We start from the raw sequence: 20,078 nt of genomic DNA on the forward strand, positions 1-20,078 counted from the left end.
GCAGCGCTCGTGACGGCGCCGCGCTCCGCAGGAACTGAGCTCAGCAGGAAGGGGACGGGCTGTGCGCGGCCGGACCGCCCAGCACCGCCCCGCACGGAGCGGCTGCGGGACGCCGCTGGGAACGGAGGCGCGTCTGCGGGATCGGCGCATCGCCTTCATCCCGCAGCCTTTGCTGTACGTGAGAATGGAACTCGGTGCTTGGCTGTTTCTGGGCTCGGGTTGTTCGGAACCACGCTTGTACGGACACGTACGACCTACAGCCGCAGCTCCTGGTGAACGGCTTCTCAAGATGCAGCTCCGGGATCCAGCGATCTTGAAAGCAGGGTTATTTGGGATACGGAATTTGGAGTTCCAGTGTTGGAAGAACAGGCAGGGAAGCTCCACGAGCTCCACTGATCCCGTATTGCTTATAGACGCTGCGTGGTTCCTGCTTTGTGAGCTAATGAGCAAAAAGAAAAAAAAATACATTAAATCTCCTGGTATAAAGAAATAAGACTGACTTTCAGAGCGGCGAGGCACAAATATCACCAAATAACGGCTGAGGCGCTACGGTCGACGCCTCGCTTAGGGCACAGGACCCGCACGGCGCTGCAGCGGAGCGGTGCTGCCATCTGCGGACAGCCGCAATTACAGCCCCTGCTAGGCGGGACGCGGGCAAAACGCTGCTCCGCATTACGGTCCATTCCCAGGTCTGAAGTTTCTACTAGAGGACATGCTTCTTTACAGCGAGTTTGGCTACTAGTGTGCCAGCTTGATGGTAACGTAGCTGCAAAGCCTCTAGAAGAAATGCACAGACTGCTAAAAAAAACCTCCAAGCACAGCCATCTCCACTACCTCGGGCCAGCGCTGGAAAGGAGGCAGCAGCAACAGCACCACAAGAGGCCCCCTGTCACAACAGGGAAAAGGAAGGTGAAGCCATCAAGCCTGTTTCTGGTTCTTCCAAAAGGAAGGCGTTGTTCTGCCACAGGTCTATGGAGCAAAATAAAGCCATTGCAAGGAGAGACCACAACACTGAAGGATAGCAGGTCACACAGGTGAGGATGAAAAAGTCCACCTTTATTAAAAAGATGAAACGTTGAGCAAGTTCAGCTGGAAGCTCCTTACAAATGCTGAGCAGGACGTGGCACAGAAAACTGCATCGAAAGAAATTCTGTTTGTTGGTGGGAACGCTATCACCAGTCTGAAGTCTGCTGTTAACATGAGGTGATCACTGCCACTGAACTTCTTATCCAGCGAGATGGAAGGACGTGATTATGCAACTCATAAAGAGACTCAGCACACATAAAATAATAGGTATGAGCTCTCATGTTCTGACACTGTAACCACTGCAGAGAAAGACCCCATCCTTCCCAGAGAATTCTCTAATACGTGTGCAAAAAACAGAGTGATATAAAGTAGTTGAACGCAGTATAGTTAACAGACTAACATTCAGTCATTTTATTGAGTAAGAAAGGCCAGGAGGTGCTTTAGGACACATAAATCAGTTAACCTACCAATGCAGACTCATCACACAGCAACACAGTTCAAGAGAGACCTGTAAGAAGCTTAAGAAATGTACATTCAGCTAAAGTCACACGGGACAGGGACAGACTCGGCATCCTCATCTCAAAACAAACCAAGGGAGCCTCTCTCACCACTCAATGTCAGCTCGGAGGTGATTTTGGTCTGCTCACACTGGTTCAGTCACCCGTTAGGTTAGTTCATACCTAAAATGCTTTCTCATGCTAACACGCTTTTGGAAAGCACACAGAGATAAAGCACTTGTTACTTTCAAAGCTGTGACAGCGATGTTGGCTCAGCATCCCTGTGAGGTAGGCAAAAGTTAGCTGTTTCCTGATACACAAAGTAGGTAAATGACTTCCTCAAAGCCATGGTGAAGAAAGTGTGAGCCCTTATCAGTATCCCCAAGAATGTGGAATTGCATTCCTTCACAGACAGGGAACCGTATGCAACCAGTATCTGTTAGGAAGCAAAAGCATTTCAGACTGATTTTCCTCTAATGCTCACCTCTAAACTGCTTTAAAACTCCTCTCCTTGACAAGAGTTCCACCAACATACACACGTATGAGTGAACTCTTCCTTCATCTCTTTGAACAAAAAGCAGTGATCCTCCCCATGACTGAAGGCCAGCCCCAATACAACCACAGCTGCATACACTGCTTCACTATTAGTTGTTCCCCAGGTCTTTCTCCACCAGCACAGCTATCAGACACACGAGCCATGTCTTAGTTACCATAAGGAATTCAGCTTGAGTAACTCTGTGCACAAGGAGTAGAAAAAGAGAAATACTCTTTTCAACTGATAGCTACGTAAAAAGGAGCCATCATAAAATGAAGCTCACAGCTGCTACAAAAGGTAACAATGAAGCCACACTGGGATTAATGACCCACCTATCTGCCAGTGCACAACTAGCAGATTCACCAGCTCAGTCCACATCCCTGGGAAAGCTTTTACTCTGCAGAAAAGTGATGTGGGTCACAGAGCCAAGCTCTTCTTTATTCTGCAGGTCCACAAAGAAACAACAGTAGATACGGCGCTGTATTCCTCTGCTTCAAGCAGTTTCCAAAACACTCCTATCTCCCTCCATCAGCCCAAGCTGAATTTTTCCCTTTTCTCCTCGTGTTTCTAATCTAGCCATCAGCAATACAGCAAAAAAGTATTTTGCTGTATAAAGCAGCAGACAGTTGCTGAAGTCCTTATCTTCTCATCTTGTGCCCAGGTTTTGTCACTGAACTCTCAATGCTGTGTAACATTGTCTCATTAACAGCTTCAGCACTGGCAGTGGCACACTCCACTAATACAACACTCAGTACTTTTGAATGTACAACTTAATTATGACAAATGAAGGACAACACCATGCTAAGTTTATTGCTTGAAAGTCCTTTATAGAGTAATTGACGCGCTCCCCCTTGGTTCAAAAGCAAGGCTGTGCTCCAGGCACTAACAGAGTGGAACACCAGGATGAATTGCTGTGAAGCTCTTCACAACTCCTGTAAACAAACAACTCAGCAAACCCCCAACCATAGGAAATAAATACTTTTTCTTCAAAAAAAGAGAATTTGACTGCCATGGAGTAACAACAGAATGGAGTAAATCATCTTCGTATGGAAAGTGACTGGATGTTTCCCAGTTATGTTTGGCATGGTTTGCTTTTCAAACTGCTGCACGTTTACTAAAACAAACAGTTCTCCAAAAGGTCAAAGTATCAGTAGGTGGGATCTAAAGAAGAAACTAAAACAAGGCTGCAAGGTGCAGAGGGAGGAGAAGAGGTGGGGAAACTCACGTCAGAGCTCCTAACATTTACGTGGGATTCAGTCACACAAACTGGTCTGCCTTAGAAAAAATCTGGTTAGTAAAGATGGTTTCTTTCTGCCTCCAGTTCTCATCGATACGTAGAGCCAACACAATCATTTATTTTTGCTAACCCTGTGTCTTTCTCCTTTGCTTATCTGGACTTCTTTTAGGTCTTACAATAGGACATTTGACTATGGTACTTCAAGCCTCTAAACAGAGAGAATGACGGTAAAGAAACATATTTTTTCAACTGAAAGCTTGTTCTCCCACTCAAATATCAATCCAGATCTAAGAATTTTGGCACCCTGTCCATCATTTCTGCTTAACATGCTGTCCCTTCAGACAGTTAAATTTAAGCAAAAGTGGAAAGGGAAACCACTTGTTTGTCTATGCATTGAAGGCTACTCAGTTGTGTGATTTGCATTTACAGGTTCAGCTTTCAAAGCAGAATACATTTACTGGTTTTGTCTTCAAGCTTGTGCAGTGGGATAGTTGTGCTCCATTTTAGCACCAACACACCACAGAGACACAATTTTGCACTTTCTAGACTATAAGAATCCAGCAGAGACAACAGTGAATGAATCAGTATCCTACTACCATTCAGAGGGCTTGGAAATTAAAGCTCAAAAGGAAAAAGAAAACCAACAAAAATGAAAAGATACGAATCATGTTCTCAAAGGAGTGAAGTAATAGCACCCATGTCACTGTGATGCTAAGCATTTGGCAGTGCTTTCTATTTGCCACGTAGGAGCCACTGAACTCCATGACCGTGGTAAGGAGTTGTAAGAGAAATCAAAGCTACTTGTGAAGGGAGAGTTTGTATGAGACTGAATCTTACTTCCATTAACAGTGGAAGCCCCTCAGAATTCATCAGCAGAAGGGTGACATTCTTTAAACTCTTGTCCTCTGATCACGTTGGTTCTCCAGAATCAAAGCTGCAAGGAAGCGATATTCCAAGGAACTGATAAATGGCTTCTCTAAAGCCTGATGTGCAAGCTAACCAAGACCAGAAATCACAACACTCACATACAATCAACAGCTCAGGACAGTCTCTCTGTGTTTCACACTGTCCATAGCAGGTCAACTACCCACAAAATCCCCCTCTTCATTGGCATTAATACTGAACTGTGAGGTCTGGCTCTACAGCTTGTTACAGTTTGGGCAGAGCACCAGCTGGTGCCAGCATGATTCCAAAAACATAGAAGAGCCCCAAAAGGAGATTGAGTTTGGCTGTCCGCTGAGGAATTTTGTTGAAGTTTTGGCTCCGAAATTGCCTCTCCAGTGAAAACGCCATCGGGATGGTGAGCAGTGGCAGTGCCATGCTGATGGTGTAGCGTGTGGCCAACACACAGAAAATCAAGTAGGGTAAGAAGAGCAGCACGGTGTAGAGAACATAGGAGAGCGCAGGGCCGATGAGGATAGCCAAGGTGACAATGCCTGCCTGCTGGTCAGACTCCATGTCTCGCGTGTTGTTGCTGTGCAGGATGGCCTCAGTGCTGAGAGCCAGCGGGACAGCGTAGAGCAGCGGTGAGACAGACAGATAACCAACCTGCACAGCATGGGCAAACATGACAGCCAGGGGCCCAAAGGTGATCAGGATCACCACATCTCCGAGTGCAACATATTTAAATCCAATTCCTGTGGCAAAACACAAGAATACAATGAAGCATCGTCAAATAACTCAAATGACAACAGAGAATGGATTACAACAGATCAGCCCTTCCCATAGAAATACTGTAAAACAGCCAACAAGTACATAGCTATGGCTGAGAGGCATATTTTCTCTTTTCCTTTACTGAGAATGCAGCTCGTTAATTTCTCCAGCCTCTCATGTTGTACCAACCCAACCCAGAACAACACTAAGAACACTCTCTTCTCAGTAAAACAAGCACGTACTGTTCTGCATTCTCAATGGAATTCCATCTAAAGAATAACAACATTCCAAAACAAAATAAATTCCACCAATGGAAAAGGACACATGCAGCAAGCCATACAGTTGAAGACACGAGATACACACCACAAAAAGCTTCAGTAACAGTTCTAAGGAGCCCCAACATCCATACAGAGCTACCAATGTTGGTACAAGTTATAATGATGTTGTTACATTTGCTAGTGTTGGTTGATGAATGGACCTGGTCCTGCCCTGCAATTCTTGTTCAGATAGCAGGAAGAGCTGTGTCTCTGAATCAAGGAGATAAGGAAGTTTTACTGAGTCTTTGTACCAAAGAAATAGGAGCTCCTGCTTGGAATCTGTCACTGAATATATAATTCTGGGAAACTTGCATATGTAACATAACTCTAAGAAAGTTCTGCACATATAACATACCTCTTGGAAAACTCACATGTAACACAAGTAATGTATATTAACTAAAGATCTTTTGTAAGCATGCAAGCCATGGTAATTGGAGGATGACCCCCATGCATTCAGTGCTGCTATTAAAGAACTCCTGCTTTCTAACACTCCAAGTTGAGTCTTAGAGACTTTCCTGATCAGCTGCCTTACGGTATCAATGTCTCAGCGCTACTTTCCAGCTGAACTTGATGCATCCCTTCTCGCACCTCCCCACAGCAATCAATGGCAAGGCTACATACTCGCACTCCAGGGAATACCATCAAATACTTTCCAGGCAGCTTATTAGATCACTTGGGTCTCCTCTGACAAGTCAGTTCACTGTCCCATTCAGACTGAAAGCAAACGGGGCCTGGTGCTTACCTCCAGTATAGAGGAAGGAGCTGGACAGCCCCCCGAAGTAAACCAGGGCCAGGTGCTCCAGCTTCAGCGTCGAGACGGCATAGAGCCCGGCGGCGCAGACGCAGCCCACCGTGTACAGGAACACCCCGAACCGGACCACGTCCTGAGGCTCCAAGATCTGGTCCACCAACGTCCTGTCATCGCTCTTTTTGTGATCGATGCCTTTGGAGAAATCGTAGTAGGTGTTCACCAGGTTGCCGGCCCCGTGCACGGCCAGCACGGCCACGGCGCTGCCCACCAGCAGCCGCGGGTCCAGTGCTCCCTCGGCCCGGTAGGCCAACGCGCTGCCCAGAGCCACGGGGGTGAGGGAGGCGCTGAAGCTCCAGGGCCGTAGCGCCAGCACGTAGGCCGCGCACTTCTGCCTCCAGCCGCAGGCGGGGACGCGCTCAGCCCCCGCCCCGCAGCCGTTCCTCTCGCCGCCGCGAGGGCTCTCGGCGTTAATGCTGATCTTCTGCACCGGCTCCGCCGGCCCCATGCTCTCGCAGCACCTGCAAGGAGAAGGGCCGAGCGTCAAGGCCCGGAGGGGCTGGCGGGACGCACCACCGCCATGGCCGCGCCTGAGGGGAGCTCCGCGCGGCCCCGAGGCGATGCGCACCGTCCTCACCGCCCCCCCCGCCCCTCAGCCCCGCGCAGAGGGTTCCGCTGCTGCGCGGCCCGACTGGAATCTGTAACGCTCCGCCGGGGTCTGATGGAAGTACAAAACGCCGCATGGCTGCTAGGAGCGGCTCTGAGCCGCCTCCCAGCCCTGGTCTACTCGCCATTGCGTTTGCTGAGAGCCGCTCCGCCACGCCCGCCCTCGGCCCCACACGGACTCATTTCGGATACGCACCGGGCGCTGCCCTGCGCCTCAGCCCTTGCTCATGCGCACAACGCGCACGGGCTCCTGTGGAGGGCGGAGGGCTGCCGGCGTCTGGAGGGCGGGCCTAGCCCAGGTTTGTCACCAGCCGAGCGAACTTAGCTCTCTATTGGTAGGGCGCGCTGCCAGTCACTCGTAGTTCGCCTGCTGATTGGCAGCGCGGTGACGGTCACTCTCCTTGCGGCCCCTCAAGAGGAGAGGCGGGGCTAGGTGCGCCCCTTCCCTTTTTCTCTATTTTTATTGGCCAAATGCAGTACCTATCAAACCCTTTCTGGAAGCCTATTGGCCGATAGCGTCTCGCCGGTCTGGGAGGCGCGGGGGAGGCCGCCGGGGCCCAGAGCGGGGGAGCCGGCGGCGTTGGCGGCATTTGGGGTGGAGGTGGTGAGTGAGTGTTGCTCGGGAGCCTCCCTTCAGCATCCCGTAACTCCTCGCTCCCCGGCGCGGCCCCACCATCGCGGCCCTCCCGCCTCACAGCCCGCCGGGCCGGCGCCTTGCGCCCTGTCAGCGGTCCGGCCGCTTCAGCCCCGCGGCCTCCCTCAGCCCCGCAGCGGAGGCCCCGTTCCCGCCGCGCCGCGCGCCCTCAGCCTTCCCGCGCTCCCGGGTTGTGGGGTTCGGGCCTGCCGCCCCCTCAGCGGGAATGGGGCTCCTTCCGGGGGCTCCCCTCGCCCTGAGGAGCCCTGAGGTCGCCTCGCGCGGTGTTCTCCGTGGGATTTATGGCTGTGTGGGGAATACGGGGGGGTGAAATTGAAGTTTTGGTGCGTTGTGGTGCTGTGGGCCCTTCTGTCAAGTGGGCAGCTTGGGTTTATGTGATGTGATGTTACAATAGCAAGCATCCCCCTGCAGTGACTGCTGTTGCTATAAGTGGACATCTCATCTCTAAATATCTGCTGAGGAATGTAATGCTTGCCGGGCCCCAAGTGTTGTTAGAACACGGGGATTTCTGTGGAGAAACTTGGGTTAAAATGCTCACAGAGGAATCAGATGCCATAATGGCACATTCATGGGAAAGACTGTGCCTCGTTATAGGGTGACTGCAGAACTTCATCTTACCATGGTGTCTTTTTGGCTGTCGTGTGCCTTGCAGTTAGAGCACCATGGGTGCACCTGACCTACCAGAACGCGTGTTTTGGTGTTGGAGGAACAAGGGAGGAAATGGGCTGTGGGAGACGTCACAGTGTGATGTAGTGATGTGGTTTTATAACAGGGCTGTAGTGCCTAGGGGATGGTACTGGTTAGCTGTATTGTTTGTGCTATCTGGCACAGCATCATTGTGTGCAGTGGGATATATGCTGGAAAAAGGCAGTAGGGACAGAGTTAAGCTGAGAGATTTCAGTAATGAATGTACTAAAAATCCTGTGTCTTTGAAGAACTTACAGGATTTGATGCCCCAAGCCCCAGCGTAACGGCACCATGTCTGGCACTGTGTCTATTCTCCAACAATTTGCCAATGGCTTGAAGAGTCGCAGTGAAGAAACAAGGGCAAAAGCTGCCAAGGACCTGCAGCATTATGTCACCATGGAGCTCCGTGAAGTGAGTGCTGCAAAAAATGTATTATTTGTCTATTAAATGAGAGTAAGGCACTGGCTGGGTACTCTGAGGATGGATGTTTTTGGAACATGGAAACTGTTATTAGTGAGGAGGTGGGGGGGTAACATGGAGCTTACTTTGCCCAAGCATGTAGGAGAAGAGAGGTAAGCGATGGATGGTCAAGCACCAGGATTAATAAACTCAACAGGTCAAAGGCGTAAGGAAGAGAAACTGTTTATAATGTATGGTTCTTTCTATTAGTGTAACCTAAGGAGCATTGTGTTTATGGAGGTTTTGGAAGTAGCAAGAGAAGAGAGAATGCTGAGAGCCTATATGAATATTTTCCTGTTACAGATGAGCCAGGAGGAATCCACCAGGTTTTATGATCAGCTGAACCATCACATTTTTGAGTTGGTCTCTAGCTCTGATGCAAATGAAAGGAAGGGTGGCATTTTGGCTATAGGTGAGTAAAAGTGCTTTATGCCTTTGAGTGTTCTCTTCATGTACTTGTTCAGTTGGGACGGATTTTCCAAACGAATGAACTTCTGCAGTCAGAGCCTTATATCCAACTGCTCAATACGCTGGGTGTGTGCTAGCTGCTGGGCTCAGAATGTCTGTCTGTTAGTGTCAGCATGGGAGCTGCTGAGTGCTGAGAGTGGCTGAAAACCTGGTGCTTAATGGGCAGTGAGCTCTTCGGGGAGTCAAACATCAAACATGAATGAGTGCTGAGCACATGAAAATTCTGTTCCTGAGCTCAGCTGAGAACAATCTGTGCTCTCTGTTTAGTGCCTGATTTAGAGGTTGGCAGCCCTACTGAGGCAGGGGGGTTGGAACTAGATGATCTTTGAGGTCTCCTCCAGCCCAAGTGATTCTGTTTAATATGCTTCCTGGAGGGCTGACTTCTGAACTCTTTTCTGTCTGAGGGGATTATTGTTATTTACATTTGCCTGGCTCAGTAACAGCATCTTCCATCCAAGGGGAGCTTTTGCCTTAATTCTGGTTAGATGCTCCATCAGTAGCTGTGGTCGTGCTTTCTGTGATGTGGCAGAGCTGCCTGTGTTTTAATTGTTAAGAAAATCAGCTTGTATAAATACTTTGCTGTCTGAATGAATAGCTTGATTTGTAGAATTACTTCTTTAACAACCAAGTAGGAGTTGCCTATCGGTTAGCTTTGCAGACATAATCATCTAATCCCAACAAGTTTGGAGACAGTGGGAGCCTCGTAGCTAGAGAAATCGTTGTTGTTGACAACATCTGGCTCTTAAGCTGAAAGTATTGCTTTAAAATTGTTTCTATGACTTTAGTGCTGTTGAAAGGTACTGCCTGGACAACCCTGAATACTGATGGCCTCTTTATCTACAGAGCAGATACAACCCAGGCACTGGCAGCACAAGTTTCCACCACACTGCCCTGCCAACATGCATCCACCCCTAGGCTGGAGAGCCCATCTCTAGGGCTGATGGAGGAGAGCAATCTCTGTGGTCTGTTCTGTCTTTCACTTCTCTTCTGAGGCAGATCAGCTGTGGCAGTTGCATGTGGATGGTGCCTTCCTGTTAGGAATGGGCCCGTGATCCTAGGATGGAATTTTTTTTTCCTGTTTTTGAACTAAAAATGGGAAGAATCTATGAAGCTGTTTGATGCATTTTGCTGTCTATTTAACAAGTTCAGGTTTGGAAGAAAGGTGACCCTCTCCTATTTTTATTTGTTTATTTATTTTTTCCCAGTGGAGTTACTGTTTAGAAAAAGTCAATGGGAATCTTTAAGGAATGGATAGGGAATACTGACTCTCAGTTAGGGATTAGCTGCTGTCTGCTGCACCGATCCTTAGGGAGAACCGACAGCCCTGCTCCTTTTCTCTACAGCAAGCCTTATTGGTGTTGAAGGAGGTAACGCCACCCGTATCGGCAGGTTTGCAAACTATCTGAGGAACCTCTTGCCATCCAATGACCCAGTTGTAATGGAAATGGCTTCCAAGGCTATCGGGCGGCTTGCAATGGCTGGTGACACCTTCACAGCTGAGTATGTGGAGTTTGAGGTGAAACGTGCTCTGGAATGGCTGGGGGCTGACAGGAATGAAGGTCGAAGACATGCAGCTGTAAGTGATCTTTTTTTTTCTTTTTTTCTTTTTTTCTTCTGACTTCACCTGTCTTGGAATGGGATGGTTAGGTTTAATGGTGGTAGGAGAGGTTCTCAGAAAGCTGGGAAAAAGCTCTGCTAGTGCAATTGTAAGGATCTGTGATCCTGTCATAGCAGATGCAGCGTTTCCTCACTTCTGCCTTACGAATTCCTCATGACTAAACAAGGTTGAGACACCGTTATGCTACCATTATGCTATCATCTGTAAAAGTGGACAGAACTGGTTACAGCTCAGTCACTAACAGTTTAAATAAATGATACTGCATTCTAGACATTGAGGTTTGTGTATGGCTGCTCATTTTCACAGATTTACTGTTTCTTTCCCCACTTCCAGGTTCTTGTACTGCGTGAGCTGGCAATCAGTGTGCCTACCTTCTTCTTCCAACAAGTGCAGCCGTTCTTTGACAATATTTTTGTGGCTGTGTGGGATCCCAAACAGGCCATTCGAGAGGGAGCCGTTTCTGCCTTAAGAGCCTGCCTTATCCTCACCACTCAGCGGGAACCAAAAGAAATGCAGAAACCTCAGTGGTACAGAGTAAGAAAATAACTTGATTTTGAAACAGCTGTTTCAGAAGAGTTAAGCTCAGTCTGAAGTTCAGCTTTGCTGCCTTTGCCACGTGGCTTAAGGCTTCCTAGTATCAAACAGACCTTGGGCAGTGCAGCTGAATATTGTGAACTCTGCTTCCTTGTGGTCAAAAACGTGATGAAGCTATTGATGAAGTTTATACCATGGCATGGCTGTCTGTTTCATTAGCGCTGTTGAAAATATTCTGCAGCAGATTCTACAACTTGTGGGTGATTCTTAGCTAGCAGTGTTAATTACAATTTTCCTACTGGCTTTGCCTCTGTTACGATCATTGATTTTAATATATATATATTTTTCCCCCCAAGCATACATATGAAGAGGCTGAGAAGGGTTTTGATGAAACTTTGGCCAAGGAGAAGGGAATGAACCGTGATGACCGAATCCATGGTGCCTTATTGATCCTCAACGAGCTCGTGAGGATCAGCAGTATGGAGGGAGAGGTGAGCAGATGAACAGGACGGGGACTATGGCTTTTGGCTGCCAATCTGTTGATTGATGGTGGGTAGCAGCTCAGCAACATGTGAAAAGAAACCACCGTATTTGAAGTGGATGATCTGAATGTGGATCAGAGCATTGATTGTTTCAAATTAGGTAGTGTCAGAGGAAAAAACAACGAGTTTGGGCTGAATAGGTATCAAGCTCTGATGGAAAGTGCTATTAATTGAATTAATTACAATAGGGAAAAAAAATAATATAGAGTGTAGTCTCTTTTGTTTTAGATATTAGATATCCAAATATTTTTTGCTGAATTTAAGCTTAGTTGATGTCTTCCAGCCATTTGGATATGAATGATACAACATGCTGCTTAGAGATTTAGGTAGCACTGGACTGGGTATCTTTTAGTCACCTGTGGTTTTTTGCAAATGTGCTTTTCTGCTTTATCCAGCGCCTCAGAGAGGAGATGGAGGAGATCACTCAGCAGCAGCTTGTGCATGACAAGTACTGCAAAGACCTGATGGGCTTCAGTACCAAACCTCGCCACATCACTCCCTTCACTAGCTTCCAGTCCCTTCAGCCCTCTCAGTCAAATGCTTTGGCTGGTCTTCTGGGTTACAACGCCCACCAGGGAATCATGGGTTTTGCAACTTCACCTGTGCCAGCAAAGTCTACATTGGTAGAAAGTCGATGCTGCAGGGATCTAATGGAGGAGAAGTTTGATCAGGTAAGCGTTCAGTCTTGCCGTTCCAAATTCACACCGCAGGTTCTTGTAATGTAATCAACCTCTGTATCCTTACTAGACAGTGCTGCCTAATACTGAATCGGGGCATCAAAACTCAGAAATTCTAGCTGTATAATTCTCTCTGTTGGAGCAGTGGTTTAATTTGTTATTATCTGTCCTCCTGATGGGCTCCGAAGCCAGATGTCAGTAGAATGCCTTAGGGTACCCAGGTAATAAACAGACTTGCCTTATTTCCAATAGCCATCCTTCAGAGCCCAATCCATATCCTTTCAGGTGTGCCAGTGGGTTCTGAAGTGCAGAACCAGCAAAAACTCTTTGATCCAGATGACAGTTCTCAACCTGCTACCACGGCTGGCGGCTTTCCGTCCTTCAGCATTCACAGGTGAGGAGGCAGGTGGCTGAGTGTTAGAAGGGAAATGGTACTTGAAGTTACCCAAGTGAGTTTGTGCAGACGATGCAGAAGTAGAAGTGTGGTGCTTGGGAGCTGAGCAGGCAAATTCATCCATGCAAGTGGTGGGAGGACAGTTGTTTTTTTTCTTCTGGGTAAATATGACTTGACATCTGATGCGCAGTGTGTTGCTCTAATGAAGAAAATGGATTGAAAGCTGTTCTCTGAATTCTGTAGTTGATACCCTAAGAAGTAGAACCTCATTTATTTTTTGTATTAGTGTGTCACATTTGGGGCTGAACTCTGCTCTCTTGATCACAATCAGGGTGACCTTAATACTGTTAAATACTTAAAACTCAGCAGAGTTGTCTTTCTCTGTTGCATCTGCCAGAAAATCTCAAGGTAAAGTGAGAAGTAGCTGCTGCTGCAGTTCAGCTGTTTTGTCAAGCAAGCTTAGAAGAATATGTGAGTTGTAGGCATGTCATCAAACTGAGCCAAGTAGGTTAGAAAGTCATGATTAAATTTCCAATAAAAACAGGGTACGTGTTTCATGTTTGTGTATATAATCCCTAGGCAGTGTCTTGTGCCACCTGTTGCAATGTTCTCTTGTAGCTCTTTCATTTTTGTGGAACTTATTTTTCAAAAGAAAAAAAAGCCTTTGAGGCTGTGGGTGTTTTATTATGCAGTGACCAGTGGACACCACTTACACCAGCAAATTTTACATGGCAGTGTCTGTCACCTGGTTTTATACTTGTAAATACATGGTTACAAATCTGCTGCAACTGTATAAACATAAAGGACCTCTAATATCTATCTTGTTCTCTCTTGTGGGCAGCTGATCAGTATCTTCCAGACACCATGAACCACGTTCTCAGCTGTGTGAAGAAGGAGAAGGAGAGAACAGCAGCCTTCCAGGCCTTGGGTTTGCTTTCTGTGGCTGTCAGATCTGAGTTTCAAGCTTACCTGCCAAAAGTCCTTGAAATAATAAAAGCAGCTCTTCCACCAAAGGACTTTGCTCATAAGTAAGTATGTCAAAGTTAGAGGAAGAAACTGAAGATCCCATTCTTTGTATAATTTTTTGTGATGTGGGATTAAATGATCATGTCAAAATCAGTTATTTTTGTAAGACTGATAATGGAAGTGAGACGAGAAAAAATGTTTGAGAAATAGCAGCTCCTGTTAATTAACATGATCTCTTTCCAGGAGGCAGAAGTCTGTGCAGGTTGATGCTACAGTCTTCACCTGCATTAGTATGTTGGCACGAGCCATGGGACCAAGTATCCAGCAGGACATTAAAGAGCTTCTGGAACCTATGCTGGCCGTGGGTCTGAGGTAAATATGAGGCACAGGAGCACTTTTTTCTGTTAGCCACTGGATGGCGTTGTTGACCATGCAGAAGCAGATTTTAGACGTGTCCAGGTTGTGAAGGAAGACTACTTTTCTAAATGATTTGTATCGCTCTTTCAGAAGAGTAATATTATATGTCTCTTGAATTTCTTAAAAGCATTGGTCTCTGTAAATAAGTATTTTTCTTTTTTTTAAGAAACCAGTGAATTCAAGGACAATTTCCTTTACTTCCCCCTGTTCAAATACGCTTGGCAGCAGCCTGCAAAAGTTTAGAAAGCCTCTGAAGGGCAGCAGATTTCTGCCATATCACACTGGCAGGGAAGGAGAATCACGAATATTTATTTGCTCCTGGTTTCTATTGGGAATTTCATAGCTCATGAAATTACTAATATGGGAAGGTACAGAGGAATGTTACCACCTGGAGCTGAATTTAGTTGCCTTTTTGTCTAGCAGGCAGAAGTAAGATGATTCACTGCAGTTTGTATCAATGTATGCTGACGTAATGGCTGTCTGCCTGCTTCTTTCCATCAGCCCTGCTCTAACAGCTGTGCTGTACGACTTGAGTCGTCAGATCCCCCAGCTGAAGAAGGATATCCAGGATGGGCTGCTGAAAATGCTTTCCCTTGTTTTAATGCACAAACCTCTGCGACATCCAGGCATGCCAAAAGGTCTTGCCCACCAACTGGCCTCCCCTAGCCTCACCAACATCCCAGAGGCCAGTGATGTGGGTAGCATCACACTTGCCCTACGTACGCTGGGCAGCTTTGAGTTTGAAGGTAAACTATGGAATAAGGAAGCAAAAGGTTTCCTTAAACTCCTGTTACCCAATAAGACCAGTAATCAAGGCGTAAACTTGTGTTAAGTTCCTGTCTTCTTCTTTCTAGGGCATTCTCTGACTCAGTTTGTCCGGCACTGTGCAGACCACTTTCTGAACAGTGAGCACAAGGAGATACGGATGGAAGCAGCCCGCACCTGCTCTCGTTTGCTCACACCTTCCATCCACCTCATCAGTGGCCATGCCCACGTGGTCAGTCAGACAGCAGTGCAGGTTGTGGCTGATGTTCTCAGCAAACTGCTTGTGGTTGGAATAACAGACCCAGGTTAGTGTGGCATTCAGTGAAAAGGGTTCTCCTACCGAGCGTTGACGTAGGGTCTGAACATGCTTGCCATTAACTTAAGATGTCAGTCTTTACAAACAAAATGCTGGTAGCCTGAGACAAGTTGTTTTCTGCACACAGTCTCCAGATGTGCTGCTTATAGTTGCAAGAGGTTGATGCTGTACTGTCTGGGGTACTGATGCAGTACTGAGCAGCGCTGAATCTGTTGGGCTGACCTAGCTCATTTCTCATGGGTAAAATGCTGAGGTAGTGTTTCATGCTGGGAAAGCTTTCAGCATTTTTTTTTTTTATGAGGTTCTGAAGAATTTTGAGTCCAGTTGTGAGCAAGGGTAATAATAAAAACAAGAGCTTACTGCATTTAAAGAAAAACGCATGTGTTCTTGCAGACCCTGATATACGTTTCTGTGTATTGGCATCTCTGGATGAGCGATTTGATGCTCACCTTGCCCAGGCAGAAAACTTGCAAGCTCTTTTTGTGGCCCTGAACGATCAAGTATTTGAAATCCGAGAGCTGGCCATCTGCACTGTGGGTCGCCTGAGCAGCATGAACCCTGCCTTTGTCATGCCTTTCCTGCGCAAGATGTTAATCCAGGTAAAGAAGAGGGGAAACCTGCAAAGTATTTGGTAATTGAGATTAAAATGCTGCTAAAGAACTGGGCTGCCTGACTGCAGTGAATGTGAGGGAGAGTGAGTGAATGTATTAATCAACCAGCTTAGGTTTCAGCAAGTCTTTCTTACTGATGGATGTTTGGAATGAAGCTCTAGGGATGTGTTTAAATGGGAGGGTGGTGGTCACCATTTTGCTCTGTGATTATCTTGCTGGAGCACTTTCCAAGTGTACTGAGGAAGAATGCTCTGCACAGCTGTCAGGCAAACTTAGGCACTGCTGCACACGAGTGTGCTTGTTTTGAAGACTTACATTCCAATTAAGTGTTTGGATGGAGTGCAAATGTAGAATATCATTTAAAAGTGCTGAGGTTCTTTTTTTCTTTTGGTGTCATTGGATAGGAGAGAAATCTGAAGTTTTTTTTATCCACGTTTTATTTTCTTATTTCTCATGCTTCCATCATCTTTTCTGCAGATTCTAACAGAACTAGAACACAGTGGGGTTGGTAGGATTAAAGAGCAAAGTGCCAGGATGTTGGGTCATCTGGTTTCTAACGCTCCACGCCTCATTCGTCCATATATGGAGCCTATCCTTAAGGTACAGTCAGTCTTTCTCCTGTCTGCTTCCCTCACACGCACATTTTCTGTTGATTTTTGGAGTGAAATGATACAGCAGTGGGTGTACAACCCCCACCTTGATCAGAGGCTGCTTTTCTTTCACTTTGTCATAGCAGAATAGTGGACAATAGTCCATAGTAGAAAACCTGATTGGTGTGGATGTCACCCAGAGTAATAATGCATGTATATGACAGAGTAACCTAATTTGATTCTGGATTTGCATAAAGTTTGTGACGCCGAGTTTTAATTTACTGTTCAAGTACTGTGATGCAAGTTCAGCCTCTGAGGAATTTTAGGTGGAAAGGAAAGAAAAGAAGACTTGGAGTATTTCATGCACAGCAAGAAGTCATCTCAGCACATTCTAATTTGTTCCTCTGTTTCCTCCCAGGCACTGATTGTGAAACTGAAAGATCCTGATCCAGATCCAAATCCAGGGGTGATTAACAACGTTCTAGCTACCATAGGGGAGCTTGCACAGGTGGGGAAATTGCAAGGGTCTCTTTTTCATGTTTGTCACTTGTCAAGCTTCAGGTGATGCTAGACAGAGAACTTATATTTATGTGATTTTCAATAGGTCAGTGGGCTGGAGATGAGGAAGTGGGTGGATGAACTCTTCATTATAATTATGGACATGCTACAGGACTCTTCCCTGCTGGCTAAAAGACAAGTAAGTGTTTGACAGTTGCACTAAACTTGCTGCTCTCTGTGACAAAAAGGTAATGAAATATCTGTGTCCCATCACAGCTGCTAGAACAAAACTTTAAATCACTCGAGTTTCTCTCTTGGATAGCACACAGTCACATTGTGACTTGTGTCACAGGCTGGGGATTGCAGTGCCTATTTCATGACACAGCACTGAACTTCTGAAGGTAAAGAAGGAAAAAGTGAAGTAGTTTTCTTTGACATGCATGCGCTCAGTCTTGGTGCCTGTTTGAACTGTATCTCCAAGTTGTGGCAATTAAGTCAGTCACCAATTGTGTTGCATGACATAATACATTCACTGGTCAAAACGAGTCTTTTCTGGATTTAACCATTCCAGGTGGCTCTTTGGACACTGGGTCAGCTTGTGGCTAGCACTGGTTATGTGGTGGAACCATACAGGAAGTACCCAACTTTACTGGAGGTGCTTCTGAACTTCCTAAAGACTGAGCAGAACCAGGGCACCCGTAGAGAGGTACGAACACAAAGCTTTCTCACACTTCTTTCTAAAAGCTTTTTGAAGAGTGCTTTTGAAATTTGAAATAAATGCCTCTGAACAAAGATTAAAAGACAGAAAGTGAAAGATAATTGCTGTGGCTGACGTGAGTACAGTAAGCAGAATTAAGAGAGTGAAAATGTGAATGAGTGAAACGGCCTCCAGCGGTTGGATGGAAAGGACTGATGCTTTCTGCAGGCAGTCGTTTTGGTTCCAGATCTTCTTTCTTTAATCCTCAGCACCTTTCCAAGCTTGGATTCACGTGTTGACTTTTGCCTTAGTGCTGCGCTTCTGACAAATTTTCTTTGTTTCTCTTTTGTCAGGCTATTCGTGTGTTAGGGCTGCTGGGTGCTTTGGACCCCTACAAACACAAGGTGAACATTGGCATGATTGATCAGTCACGAGACGCTTCTGCTGTCAGCCTCTCGGAGTCCAAATCTAGCCAGGATTCTTGTAAGCATCTGGGGAAACATCTCTTTTGGTTTCTCTTCCAAGTGAATATACAAAGAGCTTCAGTATACAAACAAGTTGTGGCTTTTTTTTTTTGTTTATTTATTTTTCTTACCAGTTTATCTTCTCTTCTGAGCAAGTTATTGTTGTACAAGGTGCTCTTGAAGTGCTATGGAATTGAAAAACATTTAATATATAGCTTCTGACATTGTCTTCTTTCTCCTAGCGGACTACAGTACCAGTGAGATGCTGGTGAACATGGGAAACCTCCCTCTGGATGAATTCTATCCAGCTGTCTCTATGGTGGCACTGATGAGAATTTTCCGAGACCAGTCCTTGTCCCAGCACCACACTATGGTGGTTCAGGCCATCACCTTTATTTTCAAATCCCTTGGACTGAAGTGTGTGCAGTTCCTGCCCCAGGTCATGCCAACGTTCCTTAATGTCATAAGGGTTTGTGATGGTGCCATCCGAGAGGTGTGTACAATCCTTCCCTTGTTCCACTGCCTTAAAATAAGAATGCATTTAAAAGAGAAAGCAGCTGGCTTTGGGCATTGCTGTGCTGTGTGTTGCTGCTTAGCATGCTGCAGAAGTGAGGTACAGCTCTGCCTCTTCTTCCCTTGGACATTTGATGGAATATCCAGTGGAAACAAATGTTCTGCTTCTTATTGAAGCTTCTGAGCATAATCCTTATGTGGACAGTATCTCATTCTGGTGGGTTTTTTTGTTTATCAAGCTGTTTTTTTTTTTCCCTAGGAAAACAGCTTGTGCAGCTCCCAGAGCTTTCAGTGATCTCTGCATTAGCACACTGTTGCAGTTATTAAATAGTAGAGGTAGATTCTTCAAGTTTCCGATAGAACTGTGGACTTTGGCACATCTGTGAGAAGGAAAATTCAATTTGCTCACATCCAGAGCAGCATGGACAGTAATTCCACAGTAGCATTTTCTCTTCCTTCCCACTTAATTTTCAGTTTTAGGAGGAAATGAAAATTGTGATAATTGGCCTAAGGTGGTGCATCTGACCAGAGACGGCTGCTGTTTGCCAAGCTTTTTTCTCAGGCTGCTGAAAACAATCTCTGGGGTGGGAAGGGCTGTTTGTATGGGTTGTTGATACTGTTCTATAGGTGGGATGGGTGCTTCCTTAGCAGACTCCCAACCCTGCTGTAAAACCATTGTTTTCTCCCATACTGAACTGCTACTCAGATTGGAAGGAAAAATTCTGTGTTCTGGGTTGGCCAAACTGAACGTGGCTGATCTAACTGCTTGAAAGCTGTGTAGTTGTGACACCTATTAGAAATGTTCAGGTAAAAGAACATGGTGAAAGTGTACTGGGGACGAGAGCTGAGGTGGGTGCATGTGGCACTAAAGCCAAAGGAAGCAGGTCCTTGTCCTACATGTAAGCATGCTTTTTCAGCACACTCCAAAAAAAGGCACAGCACAGGAGCTCAGCATTCATTTTTGGTAAATGTAGGTGTGCTGCTCTCACTGGAGAGGTTTGTGTTACTGTGTTGTGAAACTGTGTTTCTTCCTCGCTTTTTGCACCTGTTGTCTTTCTCTGAGCTTCGCTTTCACTGCATTTTGACTGTAGTCTTCAAATACTGCATGAAGAAGCTATATTTAATATGTGATAATTTCCATATTCCTACTTTCCCTGGGGAAAAAAGGCTGTAAGCATTTATTTTATGGACAAGGAGATTTTATCCGCATTATTTTATACCAATTTCGAAAATAAATTCATTGCCACAAGTGAGTGCATAAGATTGTATTAGGGGAAAAGGAATTGCAAAATTGTCGTAGTATACATGAATAAAATTGTCTCAAAGTTCTCTTATTATATCAAACATCATTAAAAAAAAAAGTGATATATTTGGCAATATATCAAGGAACAAACTCTCTTCCCCAGTGACTTTTCACCTGAATACCTTTTTGGGGATGGGAAGGAGTGCAGGAGTATCTTAAAATGTGTGCCAGTTTGGGTAACAGGCAGGGGGAAAGGTTAGGGGCTGTATTTATGGAAGCATCCTT

At 46.0% G+C, this 20,078-nt stretch overlaps 2 protein-coding genes across 3 annotated transcripts in view; one reads left to right on the forward strand and one right to left on the reverse strand.

Annotated features, from left to right (window-relative positions):
* Nucleotides 1-1,026: 1,026 nt before the first annotated feature.
* On the reverse strand, nt 1,027-6,899 carry UBIAD1 (UbiA prenyltransferase domain containing 1). The gene is made up of 3 exons (XM_042831424.1): nt 6,876-6,899; nt 6,008-6,534; nt 1,027-4,932 (listed from the first exon to the last, which is right to left on the reverse strand). The coding sequence occupies exons 2-3, from the start codon at nt 6,519-6,521 to the stop codon at nt 4,445-4,447; spliced, it is 1,002 nt and encodes a 333-aa protein (XP_042687358.1). The 5' UTR covers nt 6,522-6,534; nt 6,876-6,899; the 3' UTR covers nt 1,027-4,444.
* A 297-nt stretch (nt 6,900-7,196) lies between these two features.
* Nucleotides 7,197-20,078, forward strand: part of MTOR (mechanistic target of rapamycin kinase) — a 61,555-nt gene continuing 48,673 nt past the window's right edge. The window contains exons 1-19 of one of the 2 annotated variants that reach the window (XM_042831422.1): nt 7,197-7,283; nt 8,270-8,432; nt 8,784-8,892; nt 10,292-10,524; nt 10,900-11,100; nt 11,457-11,591; nt 12,038-12,313; nt 12,605-12,713; nt 13,555-13,741; nt 13,923-14,051; nt 14,598-14,842; nt 14,951-15,166; nt 15,571-15,776; nt 16,266-16,388; nt 16,797-16,886; nt 16,983-17,075; nt 17,448-17,582; nt 17,927-18,056; nt 18,280-18,530. In XM_042831422.1, coding sequence (XP_042687356.1) covers nt 8,313-8,432; nt 8,784-8,892; nt 10,292-10,524; nt 10,900-11,100; nt 11,457-11,591; nt 12,038-12,313; nt 12,605-12,713; nt 13,555-13,741; nt 13,923-14,051; nt 14,598-14,842; nt 14,951-15,166; nt 15,571-15,776; nt 16,266-16,388; nt 16,797-16,886; nt 16,983-17,075; nt 17,448-17,582; nt 17,927-18,056; nt 18,280-18,530 — 2,988 coding nt within the window. In that variant the 5' untranslated portion in view covers nt 7,197-7,283; nt 8,270-8,312. Of the gene's footprint in view, nt 7,288-8,269; nt 8,433-8,783; nt 8,893-10,291; nt 10,525-10,899; nt 11,101-11,456; nt 11,592-12,037; nt 12,314-12,604; nt 12,714-13,554; nt 13,742-13,922; nt 14,052-14,597; nt 14,843-14,950; nt 15,167-15,570; nt 15,777-16,265; nt 16,389-16,796; nt 16,887-16,982; nt 17,076-17,447; nt 17,583-17,926; nt 18,057-18,279; nt 18,531-20,078 lie in introns of both variants that reach the window. The other variant, XM_042831423.1, reaches the window with a different exon arrangement.

The sequence above is a fragment of the Centrocercus urophasianus genome, unplaced genomic scaffold, assembly GCF_019232065.1.
Source record: "Centrocercus urophasianus isolate 14NV4802_14NV808 unplaced genomic scaffold, USGS_Curo_1.0 seq_36, whole genome shotgun sequence".
Lineage (NCBI taxonomy): Eukaryota > Metazoa > Chordata > Aves > Galliformes > Phasianidae > Centrocercus > Centrocercus urophasianus.